Source organism: Eumetopias jubatus, unplaced genomic scaffold (assembly GCF_037043125.1).
Source record: "Eumetopias jubatus isolate StellerSeaLion01/CBP00866 unplaced genomic scaffold, mEumJub1_p1.0 scaffold_8, whole genome shotgun sequence".
Taxonomy (NCBI): Eukaryota; Metazoa; Chordata; class Mammalia; order Carnivora; family Otariidae; genus Eumetopias; species Eumetopias jubatus.
The window spans coordinates 18,558,772-18,583,871 of NW_028274814.1; the positions used below are offsets into that span (position 1 = coordinate 18,558,772).

Below are 25,100 nucleotides of genomic sequence, written 5' to 3' on the forward strand. Positions count from 1 at the left end.
ATATTTGAAGCTAATTCAATATGTCCCTGGCAAAAGGGCAGTTGAGTAATCAAATTTGGATTTGTTCACTGTGCATTCTGTATGCCAAGCTTGATATCTGAAGTAGAAAGATTTGAGACCTCCAAAATCCTTGAATAAGACCATCCTTTCTCCCTGATCTAGCATCGACCACCGCACTCCTAATTTGACGGGGCGTACCCTTCTCCCTTCTTCCCTCCTTGCAAAAACAATAGTGAAGAAATGACCACTGCAGACCTACTAGGTGCCAGGCATTCTAGAATCTCTTTGGGAACTAAAGATTTAGAAGGAAAAATATTACTAGCCGTGTCCTGAGAGCAGAATTAGACAGACTACATAATCACATATTTTGAATCAAATAAATAAGTTACCGAGGTTAATATATATAACACATTTCGTTACAATGATGTTTGATCCTTTAGTATCTATATCCCCAACCACATTGCAAACTAGGGATAAACTAGGGATAAATGTATTCTCTGATCTTTCTATTTTATTCTCTGGTGCATGCATCAGTGCCTGAAACACAGCACATCTTCAAAAATTTCTTGAATGAATGAAAGAATGTGAGAGAAGACATGGATGCATGAATGAATGAATGACAAACACGAAATTGTTGGTCCATTAGCATTCGTTAGTTCTGCTGGAGCTTACTAGCTATGTAATCCTAGGCAGTAACTTACCCTCTCTAACAACTGGTTTCTACGCTTGTTTAACTGGGATAATAATTGTTCTTACTTTGTTCAGTCATAGGAGTATTAAATAAGATAATCCATGATGTGTTGAACACTATGCCTGGCATATAATGTTAGCTATTTTTATTACGAGGTAACTAATCTATTATGGTAGAATGGGAGTAACTAATCATGACTGTTTAACATTAAAACACTGAGAAGTTTGTGTCACAAAAGGGTACTATCAGTAAGAAATACTGGGCAGAGATTTGGAAGCAACGGATGAAAACTGAAAGAGACCAAAAGAATTCAGAAAATTATTCAAAAACATAAGCCAAAAGGAATAAAGTCGTATACAAAATTGGTACATTAAATTCAGAAATAGGGAAAAATCACAGAAAGAAAAAGGTTGGTTGAAATTTATACGAACAAGTGAGTTGTAGAATAAGATATGAATGATGAGTTATCTCTGATTTGACCTCCACTGTCCCAGGGACAACATCACACATGAGACAGACGTTTGTGCTAAATTTCAGGAGACTGTGACAGAAGTCTCCAGACTTCATAGAGAAAGAAGTAAAAGCCTCAGTCATCATGTAAGCATGAATTTTTTTTTTAATTGATATTTAGTTGACACACATCACATTAGTTTTAGGTGCACAACATAGTGATTCCGCAAGTCTACACTGTATGCTGCGCTCGCGATTTTACAGAAGCCTTGACAACTGCATATGGATTTACACTGACTGCAGTTCTCAGAGGATCCGTTTTAAACAGTTTAGGAAAACATCATTTTTAAAGAATGGAGTACAACTGATGTTAATGCGCAGTGTGTGTGGAAGACCAATAGGAATGAGTATTAAACATTTTCTCATGAAGCCTGTAATAATAAGATACAAACCCAGGAAGAAATCTATCTGATTTCCACACATTGTTTTCAAACAGACATAATCCTTGTTCTGTGGTACTTTCTATATTTAAAGTATAGCTCTTGAAAATTGGTACTCACATTTTCTGTCGGAGGCTGTCATACTGCCTACAGGAATTTCAGCTGCCTGTGAATCTTCTGGGCCTTTCTATTTTAGATAAAAAAAAACAAAACTGATGAAAGATTAGCAATGCTCATCATTGTGGTGTAAAAATGAAACTTCTGGAGAGTTATGTTGATTTTTAAACATTTGAATACTCTAGGGTACATCAGAACTTTGAAATTTCATAGGCAAGCATAGAAGGTGAAGCCGAAGGGCTAGGGGGCAAACTTTTGGCCCTGTGTACCTTTAGACGAAAATAGCTCTCTTACGTAGATCAGAACCTTCCACACAGAGCTAGAGGCTACCGAGACAGTCTGTAATTCAGGTTCTTAAATTATATAAGCCTTTATGAAACCCAAAAGCTGTAGAAAAAACGATTCTTGATTCTTGACCTAATTTGACACTTCTGTATGGTGGACTGTGGGTCTAGGATTCATTCTCTGATCCTAAAGGACATCGTGTATTGTGCATAGAGAACAAACTTATGCAATGCCTCCCATTATTCCTGAGCATATAATATTCTGCTTTGCCCACGAGTAGAAGAATCTCACTGAGGAAGAAAGTACATCAACAGACTTACAAAAGATAAATATACAGTTTAAGCTTTTTTTTTTTTAATACTTTTCATAGGACAGAGAAGTAGGATTTTGCAGTTGACTTCTGTGAGTTAAGATTATGTGATTTTATTTCAGAGACTGACTCACGGATCAATTTCGGGAAAGTCACTTCCCTTCGCCGGGCCTCGGATTCTCATTCCATGATGTGAAAGAATACTTTTCATAAGTAGCCCCTGCTTTTCTTAAGCTCATGTCACACCCCGTTTGCTTTTACGAAAAACCTACACTAAGACCCGTTTTCATGAACTGAAAGAAATCCGAAGAGGATCTTTGCTTTTACGAAAAAAAGCCAAAAGCACCAACAGCCTTCAGCGTCCCTTCTGTGGCAAGGCTAAAGCGGCAGCGCGCACCCCTGCCTTGAGTGGCGCCACCAAGCGCTTTCCCCGGGAACTCAGCATCAAGCCACCAGAGCTTCAACCTGTATCTGTGAGCATCTGTGCTTTATCTCGATTTATTGTGTGCACCTGTTAGCAAAATGTGTCCTAAGGTATCAAACGGTCCTAAGAGAGGTCATGTTTTGTGTCTGGGAATGCTCACACATTTTTCCATGTAAATTGTTGGTAACTGCTTCTTCACTTTATACCATTTTGCTTACAAAAGGTTTCATAAGAATGCTCTACGTTCAGATAGTGAGGGAAACCTGTATCTGCCTATTGAACATGTCCTTTTAAAGGCACATTCACAAGGGTGCCCGGCTGGTTCAGTTGGAAGAGTGTGCGACTCGATCTTGGGGTCGTGAATTCAAGCCCCACGTTGAGTGTAGAGATTACTTAAATAAATAAACTTCCAAAAAATCTTTGAGACAAATTTAATGTGAGGCATAAGCATCTTTTTAAAAAATGTGAAATACAGAAAGTAAACTTGTATCTCACATATTTGAACAGTAGCATCTACTCAAAAGATGCAATAATGGGCTATTTTTGGATAAGTGGCTGAGAATTAAGGTAGGACCCGAAGGATACAGGGTAAGAGTGAACAAGAAAACAACGTGATTCTTTTTTGTTACATTACATCGAAAGCCTGATTAAAATCAAAAGGTTCTAAAGTTCTATTAAAAGACAGAAGTTCAAATAATCTAGAATTTTTTTTTCCCCAAAAAACTATATACTGCATAAAGGAATTTAGAGGCAAGCCTTCAGGACTCCTTGATTGGTGAGAATTATGAGGTCCGCTCCTTCCTGAAAAACCAGGAAATTGAACCAAACAATCTTAAAAGTTCATATTATTTTTATTCACTTTAAGGGTGATCCTGCAGCTAAAATAACAAAAGGAATAGTGAGTATATTCTTAGTAAGCTAGCATATTCAAAGAGTTCAAAACTCACTAAGTTAGCATCAAAGATTTGCTTAAATGCATCTTGGGATTCTGAAACCCTTCACTGAAACAGAAGGAATAAAGTAAAATCAGCCTGAAAGTGATTTTAAAACTAATCTCAGCCTGAAATTATCTTCTTCCAAGCCACATGTGAAGTAACTAAGCAATAAACATAATAAGGCTTTTAAAATGACTTGTTTTTGTTCATATTTGAGTTAGCCCTAGATCCGCAATCTCCCAGCAGACTTCTCTTTGCTATGGCAATGTCTCAGGCTCAGCTTACTTATCTCTAGGTTAGGAATCTATCCTTGAACTGTAAACACCTCCCCCAAGGCCATGGTTAGAGGAGGCAATTTTTCTATTATTTGCTACTTTCATATTTTTTCCTGTCCCTTTACTTGTTACTTTGAGAATTAGAGCGGGGACATTGTTTTAAACCTGATTGGAGGTGTATTTTGCAACTTCAAATGGAATGTTTGTCCTGGAAACCTCAATGTAACAGAAACCACTTACTAAAAGACACCTTGTGGGACAGAATCCATTCTTTCCTGCAGTATAAAATGATCACCCCACTCCTAGATGCATGAATTCCTTGCTCAACATTTATTTGGCCCCATCTAGCCATGGCTAAGGATTATTCAGGATGGAAAACCTAAAGGTCAACTGGTTTATGAAAACTTGTTAACAAAATGATTGAGATATACATTATGTCGAGCTGATCATATATGTTTCAAAGTGGTATAGATAGCAAGGATTTGAATTTGTGGGAAGGCTTTTTGCTCTTTAAAACAGCTTTTGGGTGCTTGGCAAAGTTCTCCAAACTACTTATCGTGGTTAAGAAAGGCAAATCAGGAGTGGATTTATCTATCCTACTGATTTTCATCTATTCATCAAAGAATAAAGGAAAGAAGGTAATCAAATCAGTAAAATACCTCAGATCAGTAACCTACCAACTGGATAGTTGAAGCAGATTTGCCTCTGCCTGACTGGTCACTTAATTCAGAGTTGAGTGCAAGATGGTGGGAATGGCCCACATGCCCATTAATCAAGGACACACCCTGCTGGATGAGGATGTTTTAAAATTAGTGCCGAAGCCAGAAAAACACAGGTGTAGCCTCTGTCAATTCCATGGTTCCATTTAACAGTTTCCTTATTGTCCAAAGTGGTGGGTGGCACAGAAAAAAACACGGGGTGGGGGGGGTGCGCCTGGATGGCTCAGTTGGTTAAGCGTCTGCCTTCAGCTCGGGTCATGATCCCAGGGTCCTGGGTTCTAGCCCCGCATCGGGCTCCCTGCTCAGCGGGAAGCCTGCTTCTTTCTCCCTCTCCCTCTGCCTGCCACTCCCCTGGCATGTGCTCTCTCTCTAATAAATAAATAAAATCCTTAAAAAAAAAAAAAGCCCTGAGAGAATTTCATCGTGATAAATACTTGCTAAAATGTCTCACCTTGGAGAAGCACAGGACTGCTCTGAAACATCGTTCATATTCCAAGTGCCTTAAAGAATGAAACTTTAAATGTCTAGTTATGATTTTAAAAGATTTGAACAGTGGTAGTTTTTATACTGTCTTTTTACTGAAAAATTATATTTATTACAAAATTAAATTGCATTCTTTCTGATGGGGATGCCAAAGGGATGATAACTGAAACTATATTACACCCTGTAACTATGAAATTAATATCTTCAGAAATGTATTCATCCACTAAAGCACTTGTACCTTCTAAAACATTTGCCTTCCTTTTATTTTACTCAATATAATGAGTCTTGAAATTCTGTTCTTAAAGCTCGTTTTAAGTTCCCTGACAAGTCCAAGGACAATCTGAATAAGCTCTGCACATTTTTGGATGGCCAGAATTTATTTCACTCATCTCTATCCTGGTTAAATTTCTAATTACTACACACAGGTTGATATGTTGACTTTGTCGTTTAATTTTCCCAGGCCGAGAACGCTAATCTGTTGTGGACAAAGAGGATCTATTATTGTCTTTTGTGTTTATTGAGATGAGAACCCCTTCTGTGGAGGTGAAGTTGTTGAATGTGCAAGGGTAGGGGCTGTGATCAAGGCAAGCATTCCTAATTTCTTTTTTCTTTTTAAGATTTTATTTATTTATTTGAGAGAGAGAGAATGAGAGATAGAGAGCACGAGAGGGATGAGGGTCAGAGGGAGAAGCAGACTCCCTGCCGAGCAGGGAGCCCGATGCGGGACTCGATCCCAGGACTCCGGGATCATGACCTGAGCCGAAGGCAGTCGCTTAACCAAGTGAGCCACCCAGGCACCTGCATTCCTAATTTCTGAATTATTATAGTATTCTGGCTTTGTCTCCAGGACAAAGAAAAACCCTTGTTCATTAAAAAAGAAAATTTCGACAGCATTTTTTTACCGTGAAAAGTTTCAAATAGACAGAAACGCTGAAAGAACTGTAATGTTATCACTCAGATCCTCACTCCCAAGATCCTACCATTAACATCTGACTACCGCCGTTTTATCACCTCTCCATCCGTCATCCCTCTGTCCATCCATAAAACCATCTTATTTTTTGATGTGCAGAATTGGAATCTCGGATAAATTTGGGAATAATAATAGACAAGTGCTGGATATTTTAAAGGACTGCGAAAGTTTTCCCTGAGCACAGACATTATAAATTATGTGAACAAGGAGAAAGCCAGAAAATAAGTGGAAAACTACGGAGGACTAGAGAGCCCCAGGACTTTGTGAGGAGAATTTGCTTTATTTTGGTCTCCTAGAGCTGTTTGCAAGCATTTACCTTTTTAACCATCCCACCAGTTAATCTATTGTCTGATAGGATAATGTGAAAGAGCAAAACAAATCCATTAAAAAAAACCATACTGCATTTTACATTTCATCACAGACGTAGAAATTGATCAAATACAGGCACAATGGATACAATTATTCAGCTGAAAAAAAAAAAGAGATCTGCCACAAATCCCATTTCTGAGCTCCTTGTTTTTATAATTTTAAATGTTCTTAGGATAGAAAATGATGGGTAATTTTGTGAATTTTCAAAGTTTTTGTCTGCATGTTTGTTTTTGGTTAGGAAACACATCCAAAATGCTGATTAGTAGTTAGACCTTTGGGCCCCTTCATTCCCAGACATGAAATAGTCTCCTGTTTCTAAACTAGCCAAAAAGGTCAAATAGCGGGTTTTAACAAATACCTTAACAGGCCAGCAACAGTATATTCTGGAAATCAGAGCCCCATCCCTTACCTAGAGAATTTTATGAAGATGTCAATTACTTTTCAACAAGGACTTTTGAAATAAAAGATGAATATTGTGAAGCTTTAAAGCAAAAGATAAATAAAATTTAAAATATACCTCAGTATTTGGTGATACCAGAAGAATAAAGCATTTTTCTATCAAGAAAAATCCATGGATGCCTCCAATTAATCCTAACAGTTTCCAAATATGGCCTTTGCTTTCATGGAAATGTCCAAACTCTGAGCCTTCCTGCTTATGTAAACCAAGGACCTTTATTAAAAAAAAGGGGTGGGGGGGGGGGAGAGACACAAAGAAATAGCTTTTGATGACTTAAATATTGATTAATAGGTCCAGTATTGAATATATTCACATTTCCTTCTGGGGAACCCCATAACAACTGCTAGAATCATTCAAAGCCCAGTTTGCTCTTAGTTGTGTGACTGCCTCCACTATATGATTTGATCAGGGTCAAACAAAATGTGTACAAGAGAAAAGAAAGGAGAACCAAATTCTCCTATGTTCTCAGTCCTTTTGTTTCCCCCAAGAGTTCAATCCCTATGTGTTTGCACAGCAAGTCTTCATAACAGATCAATGTATTTTGTATCCAGAAGAAAGATAAAGATACATTTCATCCAAGGTTCATTCCCCCCATGCCTCACTGCAATTGCAGAAAACTTTTAATAAATGTTCAGATAAGTGAGAAATCTGCCTGAAAGCCTTCTTCCATGGAGTGTGTACTATATACCCAGTAATACTGTCAGCTGTCTGGGAAGCAAAAGGATACAAGAAATGTAGGAGGAATTTTCCTCTAGTTGACTCATCCCATTGGTTGACCTCATGATTTCTTGTGAGCTAGTAAATCAGTATGTATCATATTCCCTCCCCAGGAGAAGGCAGTTTGGGAAACAGCTCAGTGGTTTCATTTAGGATGTTACTGACCGCCAAAGTAAAAAAAGGAAAAAGAAATTCTATGCATACATACTGTACATGTATGTGTTCAAACATACATGCACATATGTAGGTACGGACACACATAGGCACATGAGTACATGTATGAGCGTACATATGCATCCGAGTATATACATTGAGTTTATGAACGTAACTAAAAACCAATACATGTTAGTCAACTTTTCCTTTTGGTAAAGACATTAAAGGATACCCATCTAATATTTATAATTACTATTATTTCACAAAATAATGGGCATGTCAAGGATACAAAACAAAACAGAAGAAAACCCTACAATCTCAGAATAAAATGTAGACCTTTCAGTTGAATACATGTTGCTAGTTGAGAAAAGGAAATCATGACAGTCTTGTTTTTCCTGTTTCTGTGTAGCCCTTTGACCACCAGCCACAGATCACAGTCAGGAGCCACTGATTTTTCTAGCTTTCCAAACACTTGTACTGCACCTTTCTTCCTTTCCCCACAACTCTTCCTTCCAGGAAAACAGTTGCCTTCCAATTTTCAGGAAACCTAGCTAATCTTTTAAGCTCCTCTCTGAACATGTCTCTGCAGAGCCAGCGGATGGCCTCCCCCTCCCGTCCCCCCAAGTCCACGCCTCCTGCGCAGAACTGCATGCTCCTGTTGAGGGGAGGCACAGGAAGCTTTTGCTGTTTTGCAGAATCTCAGGCAGTGAGCAACTCTGCAACCACTAAAGAGACCTAGGAAAAGGCCTCAGCCCCTGCCTCAAGCCAATAAGCCCTGAAATATTTCCAGAAAATTAGATTACAAGGGAAATTAAAACAAATAATGGTTTGTTTCATTTTCCAATGCTCACTTTGTGATTTTCAGAACATCTAATAATTATTGAGCCTTTGAGCAACAAGAGTGACCCTGTAGGAAATTGCCAGAGGCTTGTGGAAATTTTTAACATCTCCGGCTTTGCAAGAGGGGGGCTCATTTGCCCATCATTCTCCATCCTGAGAGATTTCAGAGGGAAGAAATAACCTCCTCTGGAGCCCCTTCTGCCTGAACTCTTGCATCTCAGGTCTTTGTCCTTTCACTTCTGACAAATAAAGAGCCTCAGAGGAATTCAGCAAAGAGCCAGCTTCCTGGTGCTTACATTTTTCTTATGGAAAATCTAGACGTGATGAGGTAAAAAAAGGAATACATTTTGATGGTTCCAATGAAGAGAGCTTCTTGATGGTGTGATGACAGAGGTGCGGGCAGCAAGAGGAGGAGCAAGGGCTAATGAGATGCCCAGAAGCTAGCAACTCCAGGAAACCATTCTCACTCTTAGGGCCGAAAGGGCAAAGGTTGGAAGTAGTATTTCTGCAGCTCAGTGGGAGGTGGAGTCGGGGAGGAGTCCTCCCACGGGAGCTGTAGTGCTGTAGGTAATCAGCGACTTCTAGAACAAGTGTAGAGCCAGGAGGGCATGGGGAAGAAACACGCCTGCCCCTCTCTCCTCCCACCCTGGCTCTTCTGTTGTGCCTCCCATTGGCAAACAACAATTCAGCCCGCGACGAAGCTGAGGAGGTGCAATCTTCTGGGGCAGGAAAAAAAAAAAAATAGAGCAGAGGACAGAGAAAGGGTCTGAGGAGCGTTGGGGACCAACTGGAGAAAACGCAGCACAACATCTTACAGCCCATTCATTTTTATTTAACAGATAATTAGTGGCTACTTCCTGAATTTCTCTTAATAGGAATCTGCATCTGATTACCTTTTTTGGTTTATTTAAAAAATAAGAATAACATGTGGTGAACCTAAGGACTGGTTCTCTCTTTTCCCCTTTAAGTGCTTTGGGGAAATGATACTTATTTCCAAGGACACTGGCCGAGTCACTGTGACATTGTGTATCGACATGGCCAGTGACTCGATGGAAATGGAAACTAGAAACGCTCCATGGAAAACAGAACAGTGTTACCTGAGGGATAAGGTGGAGCAGAGCATCACCAGAAAGTGTCCCGACGGCCAGCCCCACAAAGAGCTGTAAAATCAGCTTGTAGGTCTCCTCACAGCTGTGGAACAGAATCAGCGTCGTCCCGAGCATGGAGCCCAGTGTGAGCAAGGCCACGGCCGCCGTGCTGTAGCCATATTCTAAGCCAAACGGAGAGTGCGAAGCAGTCAGAGCTCCTCATCTGCTAGTGGTACCCCAGCCAGAGAAAATGCCAGAAAAACCCATCTTACAATACATCTGATGGGGATATGGAATTGTTCTATGAGTGGTCGAGTGTGTAAAAGGTCTTCATTTTTAAGGAAAAGAATGAAAAGACTTTCACCATTAACCTTGTTGCTTTGAAGTGATCCCAACTACCCCTTACGGAAATCACCATGGCAAGCAAGGACATAGCTTACCTCCCACCGCCAAAGAAATGAACTTCGCTCGCGTTAAACCACAACATCGGCTGCCATATACCGGTAATGATTTCCTTCTAATCCCATTTAAACCTTCTGAAGTCAAGGAAGCAGAGTATAGAGGGGGCACATGGTGTGGGGCCATCAAAGACCTATGCTTCTGTAGAAGGTGAGTACTTTTCTTTCAAAAGTTCTCAAAATTATTCGTAACTCATCAGTGCCTAAGATGAGTGCTTGTAGTAGTAAGAACTGATCAATGAATGTGTAACGGTTGATAATATGAATTTGGACAGCCCACGTTTTAAATTATCACAATCATTTTTTAGAATGCCTAAATTTATCCCATGTTTCTAGGTTTCTAAATTTTCAAAAAATATTCAGGAAGTGCAATTTTTAAGATTATTCAAACAAAAGCAAATATGTATGAGGGAAGAAGAAGCAAAGAAGGAAAGAGAAAAGATGAAAAAAGAGGGGAAAAAATGGCTTTCAGGGTCAAGTAAAGTTGACCCTTGAACAATGTTAAGCTAGAGGAAAGAAAATGTCATTAAGAAAATCATAAGAGGGGTGCCTGGCTTGGCTCAGGCGGTTGAGCATGCGACTCTTGATCTCAGGGTCATGAGTTCAAGCCCCATGTGGGGCATGGAGCCTACTTAAAATAAAAATTTAAAAGGAAAGAAAAGAAAATCATAAGAGAAAATACATTTACAGTACGGTATTATAGATTAAAAAATCTGCATATAAGTGGACTTGTGCCATTCAAACCTTTGTTCAAGGGTCAACTGTATAAATGATTTGGGGATAAAGAGTTTTCCAGGCCACCACTTCCCTTTGGTTGCAAATATTCAGAGCAAATACTCTGTCTTCTACTTATTTAGAAATTACTAATAAGCCACAGCAAATTGATGTGGAAACAATGAAGGAAGGTAACTACAAAATTAAATCATCATTAGTGACTACAGATAATAAGTTAAATCAAACAACCCAGTTATCATACTAATTAAAGCCTATGGTAGATTTTGAGAAACAGCCATCTTAAAATTAGTTAAAATAGAAAATATCCTATTTTGATCATTCTTGTACTTTTCTGGAAGGTTCACCCCGACGTTAGGTCGTATTAATGATACTAGCTGGTAACATAGTAATAGTCTTGTTTTTAAGAAGACTTTTATTGAATTATAAGTTCTAAATTATACAGGAGTCTAATATTAAAATAGAGTTGGCAGTGTACTCAAAAGAAGCAAAAAACTTTCCAATTTTAATTTTCCCACTCTTACCCCACCCCTTCACGTCTAGGGAATCTCTATAAGACAGTTGTTTAATGCATATAGAGTTACAGTTTTGCAATATGAAAAAGTTCTAGAAATTTATTGCACAATAATGTGAAAGTACTGCTGAACTATACACTTAAGAATGATTAAATTTCATCTCAATTTCAATTTTTTACCACAATTAAAAAAATTTTTAAATAATAAAAATGGTTTGGAACAGACATACACTCAGAGGTTTTATTTTGTTCCGACCTAATAAAAATACCTATGTTATAAATACATCCCTGGAGATACTAACCCAAGGTTCGTATCCCACTCTTCCAAAAATAGACTCTATATGGGAATGTCATTCTTCTCACTGAATACGTAAATTACAGACATTCAAAGGACGTCTAATGAAGTTCAAAGTTGCCACATTTTTATGATAGCTACAAAACCTCAGAAAATGTCGAGAATTCACAAGGATAAACCAGGGTGTGGCATTTCCCAGGCAAAAGGAAAATTTGCAGCCCTTTGATTCTTCTAACTCCTCTCCCCTCTGTCCTAAAAGGCAACTACAGTATGGTATTGGAGGGGAAAGGACCCTTTCTAACTCGAGAGCTGAGAAATCTGTTCAGGTCCTCTGTGAATCAGATTTCACCTGATCGTGAGGCAAAGACAGCCTGAAAACCATAAAATCTGACATTCGTGGCCACAGGACTCTGCTAATCCCCCTAGGTCCTCACAGAAGTGTCATGGCATCTTGACTGGAGTCAGGCAGCTTGCAGACGGGTTCTATATAAATGTACATTTATACATCCTTACAATAGAACTTGACCTAGTCATTAAATTCCTAGCCATTCTTGAGCAGCTCCCTTGAACAAGTCTGAAATCTAATTTATACGGGGCCGTAACACTCTTTCCTGGAAACCCATGCGCAGGTGGTGCTTAAGGGTCAGGTTCTAGCACGCAAAACACTTTCTCTTCCTAACATCTCCCCAGCCTCTGTCTTCATCCCACATTTTCTGTTATTTATGCCTTTCCCCTTAAGTGACACAATGCAACATTTTTTAAATTGAGCGCAGGAATGGGTTCTCTGGTAAGTGTGATTTCTCTGAATTGTTCTCAGGAAGACCATTCCCCAGGGGAGGTCTAGCTGTTCATTAGAAAGACAAGCATTTCTCACAGATTTTCAGCTCAGAAAGCCATTTTGCAGGGACCCACATGTAACAGATACGGTGTCCGGGGGTGGGCATGTAAATATGCTCATGGAGGCTCCTAGGTGCCATGGTCTGTTCCCCTTCTCCATTTCTGAGCAAACGCTGACCACCAGGTGCTGAATTATTTCATTGTTCAGGTTTAATGAAGCTTTTTTCCTTTCAGTGAATATGGAGTCTTAGATATTTGGTTCTGGCAGGTCTTTGTTCACATAAAATCTTCAAATGAGCCACTTGATGCTGCAGAATTCACAGTGTGTTAGAAGTGCTGGACAGTTCATCCCTGATGGACATTGCAAGACTATCTCAGATAGAAAGAAAAATGCTCTGAAAAAGCCTACATAAGGCCCTCTGATCACTGGCAATATTTACAGCGTGCATGTGTTAACTGTCACATTTTTGCTATTCATCCTGGATGTTTTTGGCCACGATTTCTTTTTCTTTTAAATATACAGTGCTTTAAGTGACAGAACCCATTTTTGTCCACATTATCCCGTTTGAAACTTACAGCTACCCTGTGAAGCCTGATACTGGAGCTCACCTACTGTGGTGATTCAGTGGGTTATAGGGGAGTGCAAATATCCAGCCTTCACTTCCCGGGGCGTGCAAATATCCAGCCTCACTTCGGGAGGCTGACAACTCCCCCCATGGCCACTTCCACCCCAGAGGAGCTCTTTGGTTTACCCCAGCATGCCTTTGTTTTTTTAACGTGTGTCATGATGTGTGAAAGGCTGGAGAGCTGTGTGATATCACTGTTTTCCTACCGTGCAGGAAAAAAAATAAAAGCCAGCCTTGGGGAAATAAAGAGAGGGCTTAAGATGACTGAGCTGGCTGGGGCCAGAAGGCACGACTCAACTTGGCATCTCTGATTCCATCGCTCATCTTCCTTCTCTTATACCCTGCCACTTCTCAACTAGGAACTTTGAAGCTGGTCCATGACTGAGTCATACAGGGAGGATAAAATCAATTTCTGTGACTTACATGCAAAATAGGAAATATTCAGTGAAAGGTAACGTAGCACAGTGGCTGAAAACAATGACACTGGGGCCCACTTGCCGGGGTTTACATCCCAACTCCATCACTTACCAGCTGTGTGTCCTTGGGCAAGTCACTTGGCTTCTAGGTGCCTGTTCCTGTATCTGTAAAATGGGGATAATAATAGTGTCTAGCTCATAGTGTTGTTGTGAGGACTGAACGAGTTGAGAAATGTAAAATGCTGAGAACAGTGCCTGGTATATAGAATACATATCCTACGGTCACTATTGTTACTACACTGTGTGCACTAACTTTCTCCAGGAAGCACCACCACTTACTCTCCAGAGTGGTTGGTAGCAGCTTTGCTTGTTGGTCCTCAGGCAGCTGACAAGAGCAGCTGAGTAATTGCTGGATGATTCCAGGACTCATTCGTTTGAAGTCTTCCTTGGAAATGGGTGAAAGACTGTTCTGTAGAAATATCTCCACCAGCTGCCCCGCAGAGAAGCAAGACTGCGTGGGGAAAACATGGTTAGTAATTCCAGCAAACAAATTTTCCATCAGTTGCCGTTCCTGAGAAGTCAGAGCCAAACCAAATGGCTAAAAAGGACACAAGAAGCCACTCGTGCCTGTTTTCCCCTGCAATCATAATTTCCAAGGATTATTTTAAACCTCTGTCAGAGAGAGAGAGAGCACAAGCAGGGGGAGCGGCCGGCAGAGCAGGTAGAGGGAGAAGCAGGCTCTCTGCCAAGCAAGGAGCCTGATGTGGGACTTGATCCCAGGACCCTGGGATCATGACCTGAGCTGAAGGTAGACACTTAACCGACTGAGCCACCCAGGCATCCCTATTTTAAACCTCTGATCAAAGTCAGCTGCACCTCACTTTTGCTTTGAGTATGATTAGAATGAGTTTTGCACCCTTTTTTTCTTTCCTGAAAACATGCACTGTATTTTACAATGTGTCGAATTGTTTTCTAACCAGCAGTCTAAGGCAACCTTGATGCTTTCTTTTCTTTTTTTTTTTTTTTTTGCTTTTCAGTGGGGATGGCTTTGTCTCAAGAGTCAAGATTTCATATGATAAACAGGAGCTCTGAGGTAATGAGATCGTTGTCTTTAATATTCTCTGATTGGATAAACCTGTGTGGGCAACGTGTATTTTCAAAAGCAAAAGTTAATGTTTTTAAAAAGTGAATGCTGGGCACCCGGGTGGCTCAGTTGGTTAAGCGACTGCCTTCGGCTCAGGTCATGATCCTGGAGTCCCAGGATCGAGTCCCACATCGGGCTCCCTGCTCGGCGGGGAGTCTGCTTCTCCCTCTGACCCTCCCCCCTCTCATGCTCTCTCTCTCTCTCATTCTCTCTCTCAAATAAATAAATAAAATCTTTAAAAAAAAAGTGAATGCTGTGTCAACCAGCATGTGTGTAAACACTAAATAATACGGACACCTTTGTAACCGACCTCCCTTCTCCACCAAAACAATTGAAATCATTATGATTCCTTTGCTGTTTTTCTATGCTGTATAGACATGTTCATGAGAGGTAAGGGTTATTCGTAAACAACAAAGGCAACAGGTCTCTCAACATTGCCACAAGGAAATTTGTGCATCTCGGGAGTGTTCGGGGCTGACTGTGTGTATCAAAAATGGCATTTAAAAGTTTTAATGTGTATATAGTTCCAGCAGCACAAATGGTGAAATCAAACCCTAGGGCGACGTCTTTGTGAGCTGTAGTCACAATCAATATGGTAGTTGAAGAAAACCAGTACTTTACAAGGCTTGTGTGATTTGCTCTGTGGGGGAATGTAGGGATTTTTAACAAAGGCACATTGCTGATCAGAAAATGATGACGTATTTGCTGGGTTTTCCCAAAAGACATTTTTGGGGGGATGAGTCCATGAATAAAAAATGTTTTATCTTGATCAGGAAAGATTTGGTTGCAGGGAAGAGAATCCACTCAAATCAGTGAGAACCAAGAGGAGTTTGTATTGGAAGGATGCTAAGGATCTCTGAGATTGAAAAGGCAGCCACACTTCAAGAGGAACTCAACTTGAAGCTAGAAAAATCAGAACCAAAGATGTTTCTGACTCTGTCTGTTTGGGGCCAAGTATTTTCTCCTTTCTGTTTCCTGCTGCATGTATCTATTTCCTTTCGCGGTCCAGTGTTCTCTCCTTTAGTAAACACAAGGTCATATAAGCCCCAACTCTGAAGTGACCCCTCAGCCCACAAACCCAAGATTGAGTGGAGTCTGCAAGTCCCGACAGAGATCTGATTGCTTCAGCAAAGCCACAGATGGGCTCTCTGGGGTCAGACGTCCCTCTGGTTCAATCAGTTTTGCCCACGAGATAGGAGGTGGGATCAGATTGTTCAGACATGGCTGCCAGCCTCACGCCTGTGAGTGAGGAAGGAATTTCTCAGAAAAGGACTGGGCAAAACTCCAAAAGGTTTCTACTACAAAAAGCAATGACAGAAAGCTAAACCTGGGTTTGTCTTTTCCCCTTTGTCAAAATAATCTGTGCCAAAGACAATATTCTCTTTTGTACCATTTGTTACTAATGGAATATAATTACTTCACCATTAAATATCCTGACAACAACAAAGGGAAACTGGCAACAAACTTTTGATGATGAATCCTTTGTAATAAACATTCTCATTGAAAAGTGCTTGACTGGTAAGTAAAACAGTGCAGAGACAAACATGAACAGAATGCTATGCATCTTTCACCAGTTCACTGCCAAGAAATTGAATCGTTCTGGTCTTAGACTACCTTCTCCTAGAGTAAGGATATTCTATTAAAAGCTTCTGTGCCCTTGATCTTTATTTGCTGTTCCTGTGTTATTTAGGTCATTTGTTTGTTTTAAATTTCTTCTGAAATCACTAACACAAATGTCCTTAATGGTGATTCATTATATTCTATATATCTGAAACCCCAATATTTTTAATAAAGAACAAACTAGAATGAAAATTTAGATTATCCAGCCAATAGCCTTTAAAATATCTTTATTCCTTTGCATAAAACTTCAAATTATGTGTATCCTTGTTTTGATGTCATCAGACTTCTATGATAACTTTACAAACATTCTAAAGCAGTGGTTCATGAACTTCAGTTTTGAGAATCACTTGGAGGGCTTGTTAAAAGACAGAGTGCTGGGCTCTACTCTCAGAGTTTATGATTCAGCAGGTGCTGGGGTGGGACCTGAGAATTTGCATTTCCAAGAAGTTCCCAGGTACAACACTGGTTTGAGAACCACTGGTCTAAATAACATAAGCAGGATCTTCAGATCTGGTCTATCTTAGGGTCCTATCAAGAGTCACAAGGACAGTGACATATTGGGACAGAGAAGAACCATTTGCATTGTTAGCACAGGAAATGACTATTACTGTTCTTGGAAGTCACATGCCTTAAGTAGGTAGTTCTCAAATTTTAAGAAACAATTTTCATTCTTTATGAAGATAAGGTCTCCTTAGGCAAATTTGCTCCCTTCTAAAAGCCAGCCCTGAAGAAGCATCTAAGAAGACCTGGCAAACAAAGATTAACATAGGCATCAGCTCTCTTCACTTTGTGTTGAATACAATTAGCATGAGTTTGAAAGAATCAACTTTCATACATGTCTTTATATCTTATATATATATATATATCTCACATATATATCACATATACAGCAGAAGTAACAGAAATTTACTTTTAAAAATATCTAATATTTTAATAATCTGTTTTTGTCTAAAAAGCAAAACAAGCAAACAACAACAACAACGAAGAGAAACAGACTCGTAAATATGGAGAACCAACTAGTGGCTCCCCGAGGGGAGGGTTTGGGGTGGGGGGTGGGCAGAATAGATGAAGGGGATTAAGAGATACAAACTTCGGAGGGTTGGAGGGAATATATGATACCGCCCAGTCATATATAATAACTCAAAGGAACAACATTCTGCATTGTTAAGAATCTGTAAGGGATTTGGCCCTTTTAAGGTACTGACTACACCTTGCTCACCTAAGATACAAATAACAAAAATAGTTTTATTTAAATCAACATTTCCCAAACAATAGCACAGCTGTTACCAGCACAGAGTATGTTTTTAGACAACCTATGTGTATATCCTAGTTTCTGTGAGCTGAAGCAATTATTTATTAGTTCCATGTCTTGATTTCTTCATCTGTAGTATGGAGTAATATACCCTAACCTCATATAGTTGTGATAATAATTAAATGAGGCAATGCAGGTGAAATAGTGCTCTGTCTAATACATAGTACATACTCAATAAACATAAGCCATGTTTGTGAAACATCAATTTATCAGGATTTTAAATGGTTAGGGCTGGGAAGAATTCTGTAGTCAAGGTTTGAGGAATGCTGGATTTAATAAGATTAAAGAAGTTTATTTGCTAAAGGACCTCCCCAGATAACTTAATAAGCTACAGAGTAATATGCATTTCTAGTATTTCCCAAACCAATTTGACCACAGCACTCCTTTTCAAAGAGCATTAAGATAGACTAGTGAATGTACTTTGGAGTACAACTTTAGGTAATAATGGATATAAATATGTTTATAAGTTCATATATCACCTTTTCTCAAAAAACTTCTCAGTGCTACCTACTATACAAATATTTGTCTGTTACTCGCAGGTCAAAGTAATCTCTTCATAACCTAATCTACGTTTAAAGCATTCATTCATCATTGTAAGTATATATGTAAATGTTTGTATACTCCTACTACCCTGTAAGCACCAAAGGAATTGTGCATATTTTTGTTCAGCACTGTATCCCTAATGGCCATGACGGTGACTGGCAGGTAGTAAATGCTCAGTGTGTTTGCTGAATTAATTATTTGTGCATTTAATACAGACACAAGGGCGGAAAGAGTCATATATATATATTATATATATATATATAAAATATATATACACACACACATACACTATATGTTTTTCCTACATGTCTTGGCCTCATGTTTATGTCTACAGAGATCTATTTGTAGAAGAAAAAAAACCATGACCACTGTAGAAATAGAATATTTTTACATTTAAGGAAATACCCATTATCCTTTAAATTTTCCACAACTCTTATAGAACTTTCACAACTTTGACAGTAGCAACTGGTGGTATAAGAATAACGACCATACCTCATCCCAGGAAGCTGAACCATCATCTGACTCTTGGCCCGTGGATAGATTAGGGTAGCCCCAATCATAGATTGATAGGTTGTTCTGTTTCCTTTGAAGTTGATGGATTTTATCTTTTCTGATACAGGTACTTTTGGTCCAGAGAATGTTGAGGAGTTGGTCTAGTTCTAGAAATTTCACACAAAATCTGGCGTCACATAGAATAAAGATAAGTCAATCTCAGGATAATCACAATTTCTTATGGCCACAGCATAGATATTTTGCTAGATAAATTTGGTTCTAATGAAAAGTCAAGATGTTACTCTGGACAATAATAAAAGAACACTTATACTTCATGTGAATATTGATTGTCTCACAAGATTTTGACTAAGCTTTGGAGCTAAATCAGCCTTACAAAGATGTTCCTACCATTTTTATCTCCTAGGGATGATACAATGGGCAATTCCTCCCAAGAGATACCTTCTCTTGAGCCAACTATTTCTTTTTCTAGATGGTCCATATAAAAATGCAAACAAAAGATAGAACTGGCCTAATCCCTAGGAAATTTATTTCCTTGAGGTACTATATACATCCTTAGTAGATTAACAATAACTTTAATTTGATTACGTAAATAAAATTATTTTCCTTTTAAGGGTTTGTTTAGGCAGAAACCAGAAAGGAAATAAAAGGGATCTGAGATTGTAGAGACAAGCTGACTTTTTTTTTTTTAAGATTTTATTTATTTACTTGACAGAGAGACAGCAAGAGAGGGAACACAAGCAGGGGGAGTGGGAGAGGGAGAAGCAGGCTTCCCGTGGAGCAGGGAGCCTGATGCAGGGCTCGATCCCAGGACCCTGAGATCATGACCCGAGCCGAAGGCAGTTGCTTAACCAACTGAGCCACCCAGGCACCCCGCTGACTTTGTTTTCTAATGCTACCATGGTATGGTTGCCAGTTTATAGATTACAGTTTAGTTTCCCTTAGTAGAGCTCTAGGCTTTAAATTGATTGATACAGAGAATAATTAAATATAATGGTGAATTTATTTGGATTTATCCATCTTCTTGCTTGTGAAGACAATGTCTCTGGTATTTTCCTGAATGTTATCATTAATGACAAGAAAAATTACGAACTAGACTTACTTCTATGTTTCATTTTAAATAACTGACTTTCAGTGAAAAAAAAAATTATAAGACTTGCAAAAAATGGGAATGTGGGGCCCAAAATCAGGGAAGAAAGCAGTCAATAAATAGGTCTCTGAGTATTCCCAGATGTTGGATTTAACAGAAAAAGACTTCAAAGCAGCTAATTAAAAGTGGGCTAAAGGAACTAAAGGAAATCATATTTAAAGAATTAAAGTGTGACAATAATAAGTCAACAAATAGGAGAAATAAGAAATTCAAAATTATATAAGTGTCCAAATGGAAATTTTGATGTTGACTACAATAAGTGAAATGAAAAAATCACTAGAGGAGTTCAACAGCATATTTGAAATAGTAAAAGGAAGATTTACTGAAAATGGAGATAGATTAATAGAAATAATCCAGTCTGAAGAGTGAGGGAGAAAAAGATTTAAAAAAGAACAAATTCAGAGACCTATGGGACAACAGCAAGTATACCAACGTATATGTAATGACAATCACAGAAGAGAAACATGTAGAAAAAATATTGGAAGAAATAATGTCAAAATTATCCAAATTTGATGTAAAACCTTAATTTACATGTTCAAAAAGTTTAGCAGACATCAAGTAGGATAAATATAAAAAGATCCACACCCAGACACATTGAGGCAAAATTGATGAAATTCAAAGAAAAAAATAAATCTTGAAAGCAGCAACAGAAAAATGACTTATCAAATGCAAGGAACCAACAATACAAATAGTACCTGACTTCCCATCTGAATAACAGAGACCAGAAAGTAGTGGAATGATATACTCAAAGTGCTAAAAGAAAAAACTGTCAATCAAAAATTTTATATCCAACAAAATAATTCTTCAGAAATGATGGTGAAATAACAGCTGAAAAATTCTCAAATCTGGGGAAGGGAAAAGAAATCTAGACCCAGAAGGCACAAGGAACCCCCAGCAAAATCAACTCAAGGAGGTCCACACAAAGACATATAGTAATTAAAATGGCAACAAGTAGTGATAAAAAGAATTTTAAGAGCAGCAAGAAAAAAGATAACAGCTACATATAAGAAAAACCCCATAAGGATTTTAGCTGATTTTTCAGCAGAAACTTTGCAGGCCAGAAGAAAGTGGCACTACATATTCAAAGTGCTGAAAGAAAAAAAAAGAACTGCAACCAAGAATACTCTATCCAGCAAGGTTATCATTCAGAATAGGAAGAGAGATAAAGAGTTTCCCAAACAAACAAAAATTAAAGGAACCCATGATCACTAAACCAGCCCTACAAGAAATGTTTCCTTTGCATGGCAAGGAAAGACCATAAGGAAGAGCAAGAAAAATAGGAAGCATAAAAGCAATAAAAATAAATGTATCTATGAAAATCAAAGGACTCACAAAATAAAAGGATATAAAGGACACCATATACTAAAATGTGGGGGCAGGGAGAGGAGTAAAGAATCGGTTAAAACTTGAGCAACCATCAAATTAATATAAACTGCTATGTATAGAACATGTTATTTACAAGCTGAACAGTAACCACAAATCAAAAATCAGTAATAGATATGCAAAGAATAAAGAGAAAGGAATCCAAGTATATTGCTAAAGAGAGCCAACTAATCAGGACAAAAGAGAGTAAGAGAAAAGAGGAACAGAAAAGAACTACAAAAATAACCATAAAATGAGTAAAAAAAATGGCAATAAATACATACCGATCAATAATTACTTTGAATGTAAATGGGCTAAATGCTCCAATCAAAAGACAGGATGACAGAATGAATGAAAAAGTGAGACACATCTATATGCTGCCTGTAAGAGATTCATTTCAGCCCTAAAGACGCATGCAGATTGAAAGTGAAGGAATGGAGAAGCATTTATCATGCACAAGGATTAAAAAAGAAAGCCAGGGTAGTAATACTTATATCAGATAAAATGACTTCGAAACAGAGACTGTGACAAGAGACAAAGAAGGACACTATAAAATCATTAAGGGGGCAATCCAACAAGATGATATAACAATTGTAAATATTTATGCACCCAACATGGGAGCATCCAAATACATAAAACTTGTTTGTTAATAACAAACATAAAGAAAGTAATTGATAGTAATACAAAAATAGTAGGGAACTGTAACACCCCACTTACATAAATGGACAGATGATCCAAACAAAAATCAACAAGGAAATAGTGACTTTGATTGATACACTGAACCAGCAGGATCTAACATATATTCAGAATATTCCATCTTAAAATAGCAGAATATATATTCTTTGCAAGTGCACATGGAACATTCTCTAGAATGGGTTACATATAAACACTAAAGAAGTCTCAACAAATTCAAAAAGATAGAAGTCATACCATGCATATTTTCTGAACATAACTTTATGAAACTAGAAATCAACCACAAGAAAAAATCTGGAAAGAGCACAAATGCATGGAGATTAAACAATGAATGGATCAACCAAGAAATCAGGGAAGAAATAAAAAAGTACGTGCAGAGAAATGAAAATGAAAACAGAACAGTCTAAAATTTTGGGGGTGTAGCAAAAGCTGTTCTAAGAGGGAATTTTATAGCAATACAGGCCTACCTCAAGAAGCATGAAAAATCTCAAGTAAATAACCAAATCTTACACCTAAAAGAGCAAGAAAAAGAAGAACAAACAAAACCCAAAACCAGGAGAAGGAAGGAAATAACAAAGATTAAGGCAGAAATAAACAAAATAGAAAATAAAAACACCAATAGAACAGATCAATGAAACTAGAAGCTGGTTCTTTGAAAAGATCAACAAAACTGCTAAACCTTCAGTGAGACTCTTGGAAAAAAAAAGAGAAGACTCAAAAAAATCAGAAATGAAAGAGGAGAAATAACAACTGACATCACAAAAATATGAAGGATTATAAGAGAATACTATAAAAAATCATATGGCAACACACTGGACAACCTAGAAAAAAATGGATAAATTCCTGGAAACATAAACCTACAAAATGGAATCAGGAAGAAATAGAAAATTTGAACAGATTGATTACTAGCACTGAAATCAAATCAGTAATCAAAAAACTTCCAGGGTGCCTGGGTGGCTCAGTCAGTTAAGCATCCAACTCTTGATTTCCACTCAGATCATGATCTCAAGGGTTATGGGATCAAGCCTCACACCAGGCTCCATGCTGGGCATGGAACCTGCTTAATATTCTCTCTCCCTCTCCCTCTCCCTCTCCCTCTGCCCCTACCCCCCAAAACAAAACACAGCAAAACAAAACAAAACTTCCAACAAATAAAAGTGTAGGACCAGACAACTTCACAGGTGAATTCTACCAAACATTTAAAGAAGAGTTAATATCTATTCTTCACAAACTATTCCAGAAACTAGAAGAGGAAGGAAAGCTTCCAAATATATTCTATGAGGCCAGCATTACCTTGATACCAAAGCCAGATAAAGACACCAAAAAAAAAAAAAAAAGAGAGAGAGAGAGAGAGAGAGAGAGAGAGAACTACAGGCCATTATCTCTGATGAATACAGATACAAAAATCCTCAACAAAATATTAGCACGCTGATTCCAACAATACATTAGAAAACCATTTACTGGGACACCTGGGTGGCTTAGTTGGTTGAGCATATGACTCTTGGTCTTCGCTCAGATCATGATCTCAGGGTTGTGAGATTGACACCTACATCAGGCTCCCTGCTCAGTGGGGAGTCTGCTTGAGATTCTCTCCCTCTTCCTCTGCCCCTGCCCCACTCTGTCAAATAAATAAATCTCTAAAAAAATCATTTATCATGATCAAGTGGCATTTATTTCTGTTATGCAAGGGTTGTTCAATATTTGCAAAGCAATCAGTATGATATATCACATCAACAAGAGAAAGGATAAAAACCATACAATCTTTTCAATAGATGCAGAAAAAGCATTTGACAAAGTACAACATCCACTCATGATAAAAACCCTCAACAAAGTAGATTTAGAGGGAACATACCTCAACATAATAAAGACCCTATATAAAAAAACCCACAGCTTACATCATCCTCAATGGGGAAAAACTGAGAGCTTTTCCTCTCAGGTCAAGAACAAGATAAGGATATCCACTCTCACCACTTCTATTCAACATAGTACTGGCAGTCCTAGCCACAACTATCACAAGAAAAAGGAATAAAAGGCATCCAAATTGGTAAGGAAGAGGTAAAACTTCCACTATTTGCAGATGAGATGACACTATATATAGAATCTCGAAAGACTCCTCCAAAAAACTACTAGAACTGATAAAAGAATTCAGTAAGGTTGCAGGATACAAAATCAATACACAGAAATCTGTTGCATTTCTATACACTAAAAATCAAAGAGCAGAAAAAGAAATTAAGAAAATAGTCCCATTTAAATTACACCAAAAATAATAGAATACCTAGGAATAAATTTAACCAAGGAGGTAAAAGATCTGTATTCTGAAAAGTATAAAACACTGGTGAAAGAAATCGAAGATGACACAAACAAATGGAAAGATAGTCCATGCTCATGGATTGGAAGAACAAATATTGTTGAAATGTCTGTACTATCCAAAGCAATTTACAGATTTAATGCAATCCTTATCAAAATACCAACAGCATTTTTCACAGAACTGGAACAAGAAATCCTAAAATTTGTATGGAACCACAAAAGACCCCAAATAGCCAAAATAATCTTGAAAAAGAAAAAACTGGAGGTATCACAATTCCAGATTTCAAGTTATACTTACAAAGTGGCAATGATCGAAGAAGTATGGTACTGGCACTAAAATAGACACATAGATCAATAGAACAGATTAGAAAGCCCAGAAATAAACCCATGATTATATGGTCAATTAATCTTCAACAAAGAAGGTAAGAATATGCAATGGGAAAAAGTCTCCCCAACAAATGGTCTTGGGAAAACTGGACAGTTATATGCAAAAAAATGAAACTGGACCACTTTCTTATATCATACACAGAAGTAAACTAAAAATGGATTAAGGACATAAATGTGGGATCTAAAATCATAAAAATCCTAAAAGAGAGCATAGGTAGTCATTTCTCTGACATAGGCCATAGCAATATTTTTCTAGAAATGTCTCCTGAGGCAAGGGAAAGAAAAGCAAAAATAAACTATTGGGACTACATCACAATAAAAAGCTCCCACACAGCTAAAGAAACCATCAAAAAAACTAGAAGACAACCTACTGAGTAGGAGAAGATATTCGGAAATGAAAATCCAATAAAGGATTAGTGTCCAAAATATATAAAGAATTTATACAACTTGACACCAAAAGATCAAATAATC

General features: G+C 38.1%; 1 protein-coding gene across 3 annotated transcripts in view; it reads right to left on the minus strand.

Annotated features, from left to right (window-relative positions):
- Positions 1-25,100, minus strand: part of SLC39A12 (solute carrier family 39 member 12) — a 67,419-nt gene that overhangs the window by 28,765 nt on the left and 13,554 nt on the right. The window contains exons 4-9 of one of the 3 annotated variants that reach the window (XM_028114200.2): positions 18,713-18,879; positions 13,941-14,112; positions 9,733-9,905; positions 6,986-7,138; positions 4,605-4,715; positions 1,702-1,768 (exon numbers count right to left, since the gene is read on the minus strand). In XM_028114200.2, coding sequence (XP_027970001.1) covers positions 1,702-1,768; positions 4,605-4,715; positions 6,986-7,138; positions 9,733-9,905; positions 13,941-14,112; positions 18,713-18,879 — 843 coding nt within the window. The remainder of the gene's footprint in view (positions 1-1,701; positions 1,769-4,604; positions 4,716-6,985; positions 7,139-9,732; positions 9,906-13,940; positions 14,113-18,712; positions 18,880-25,100) is intronic. The other 2 variants (XM_028114201.1, XM_028114202.1) reach the window with 2 other exon arrangements.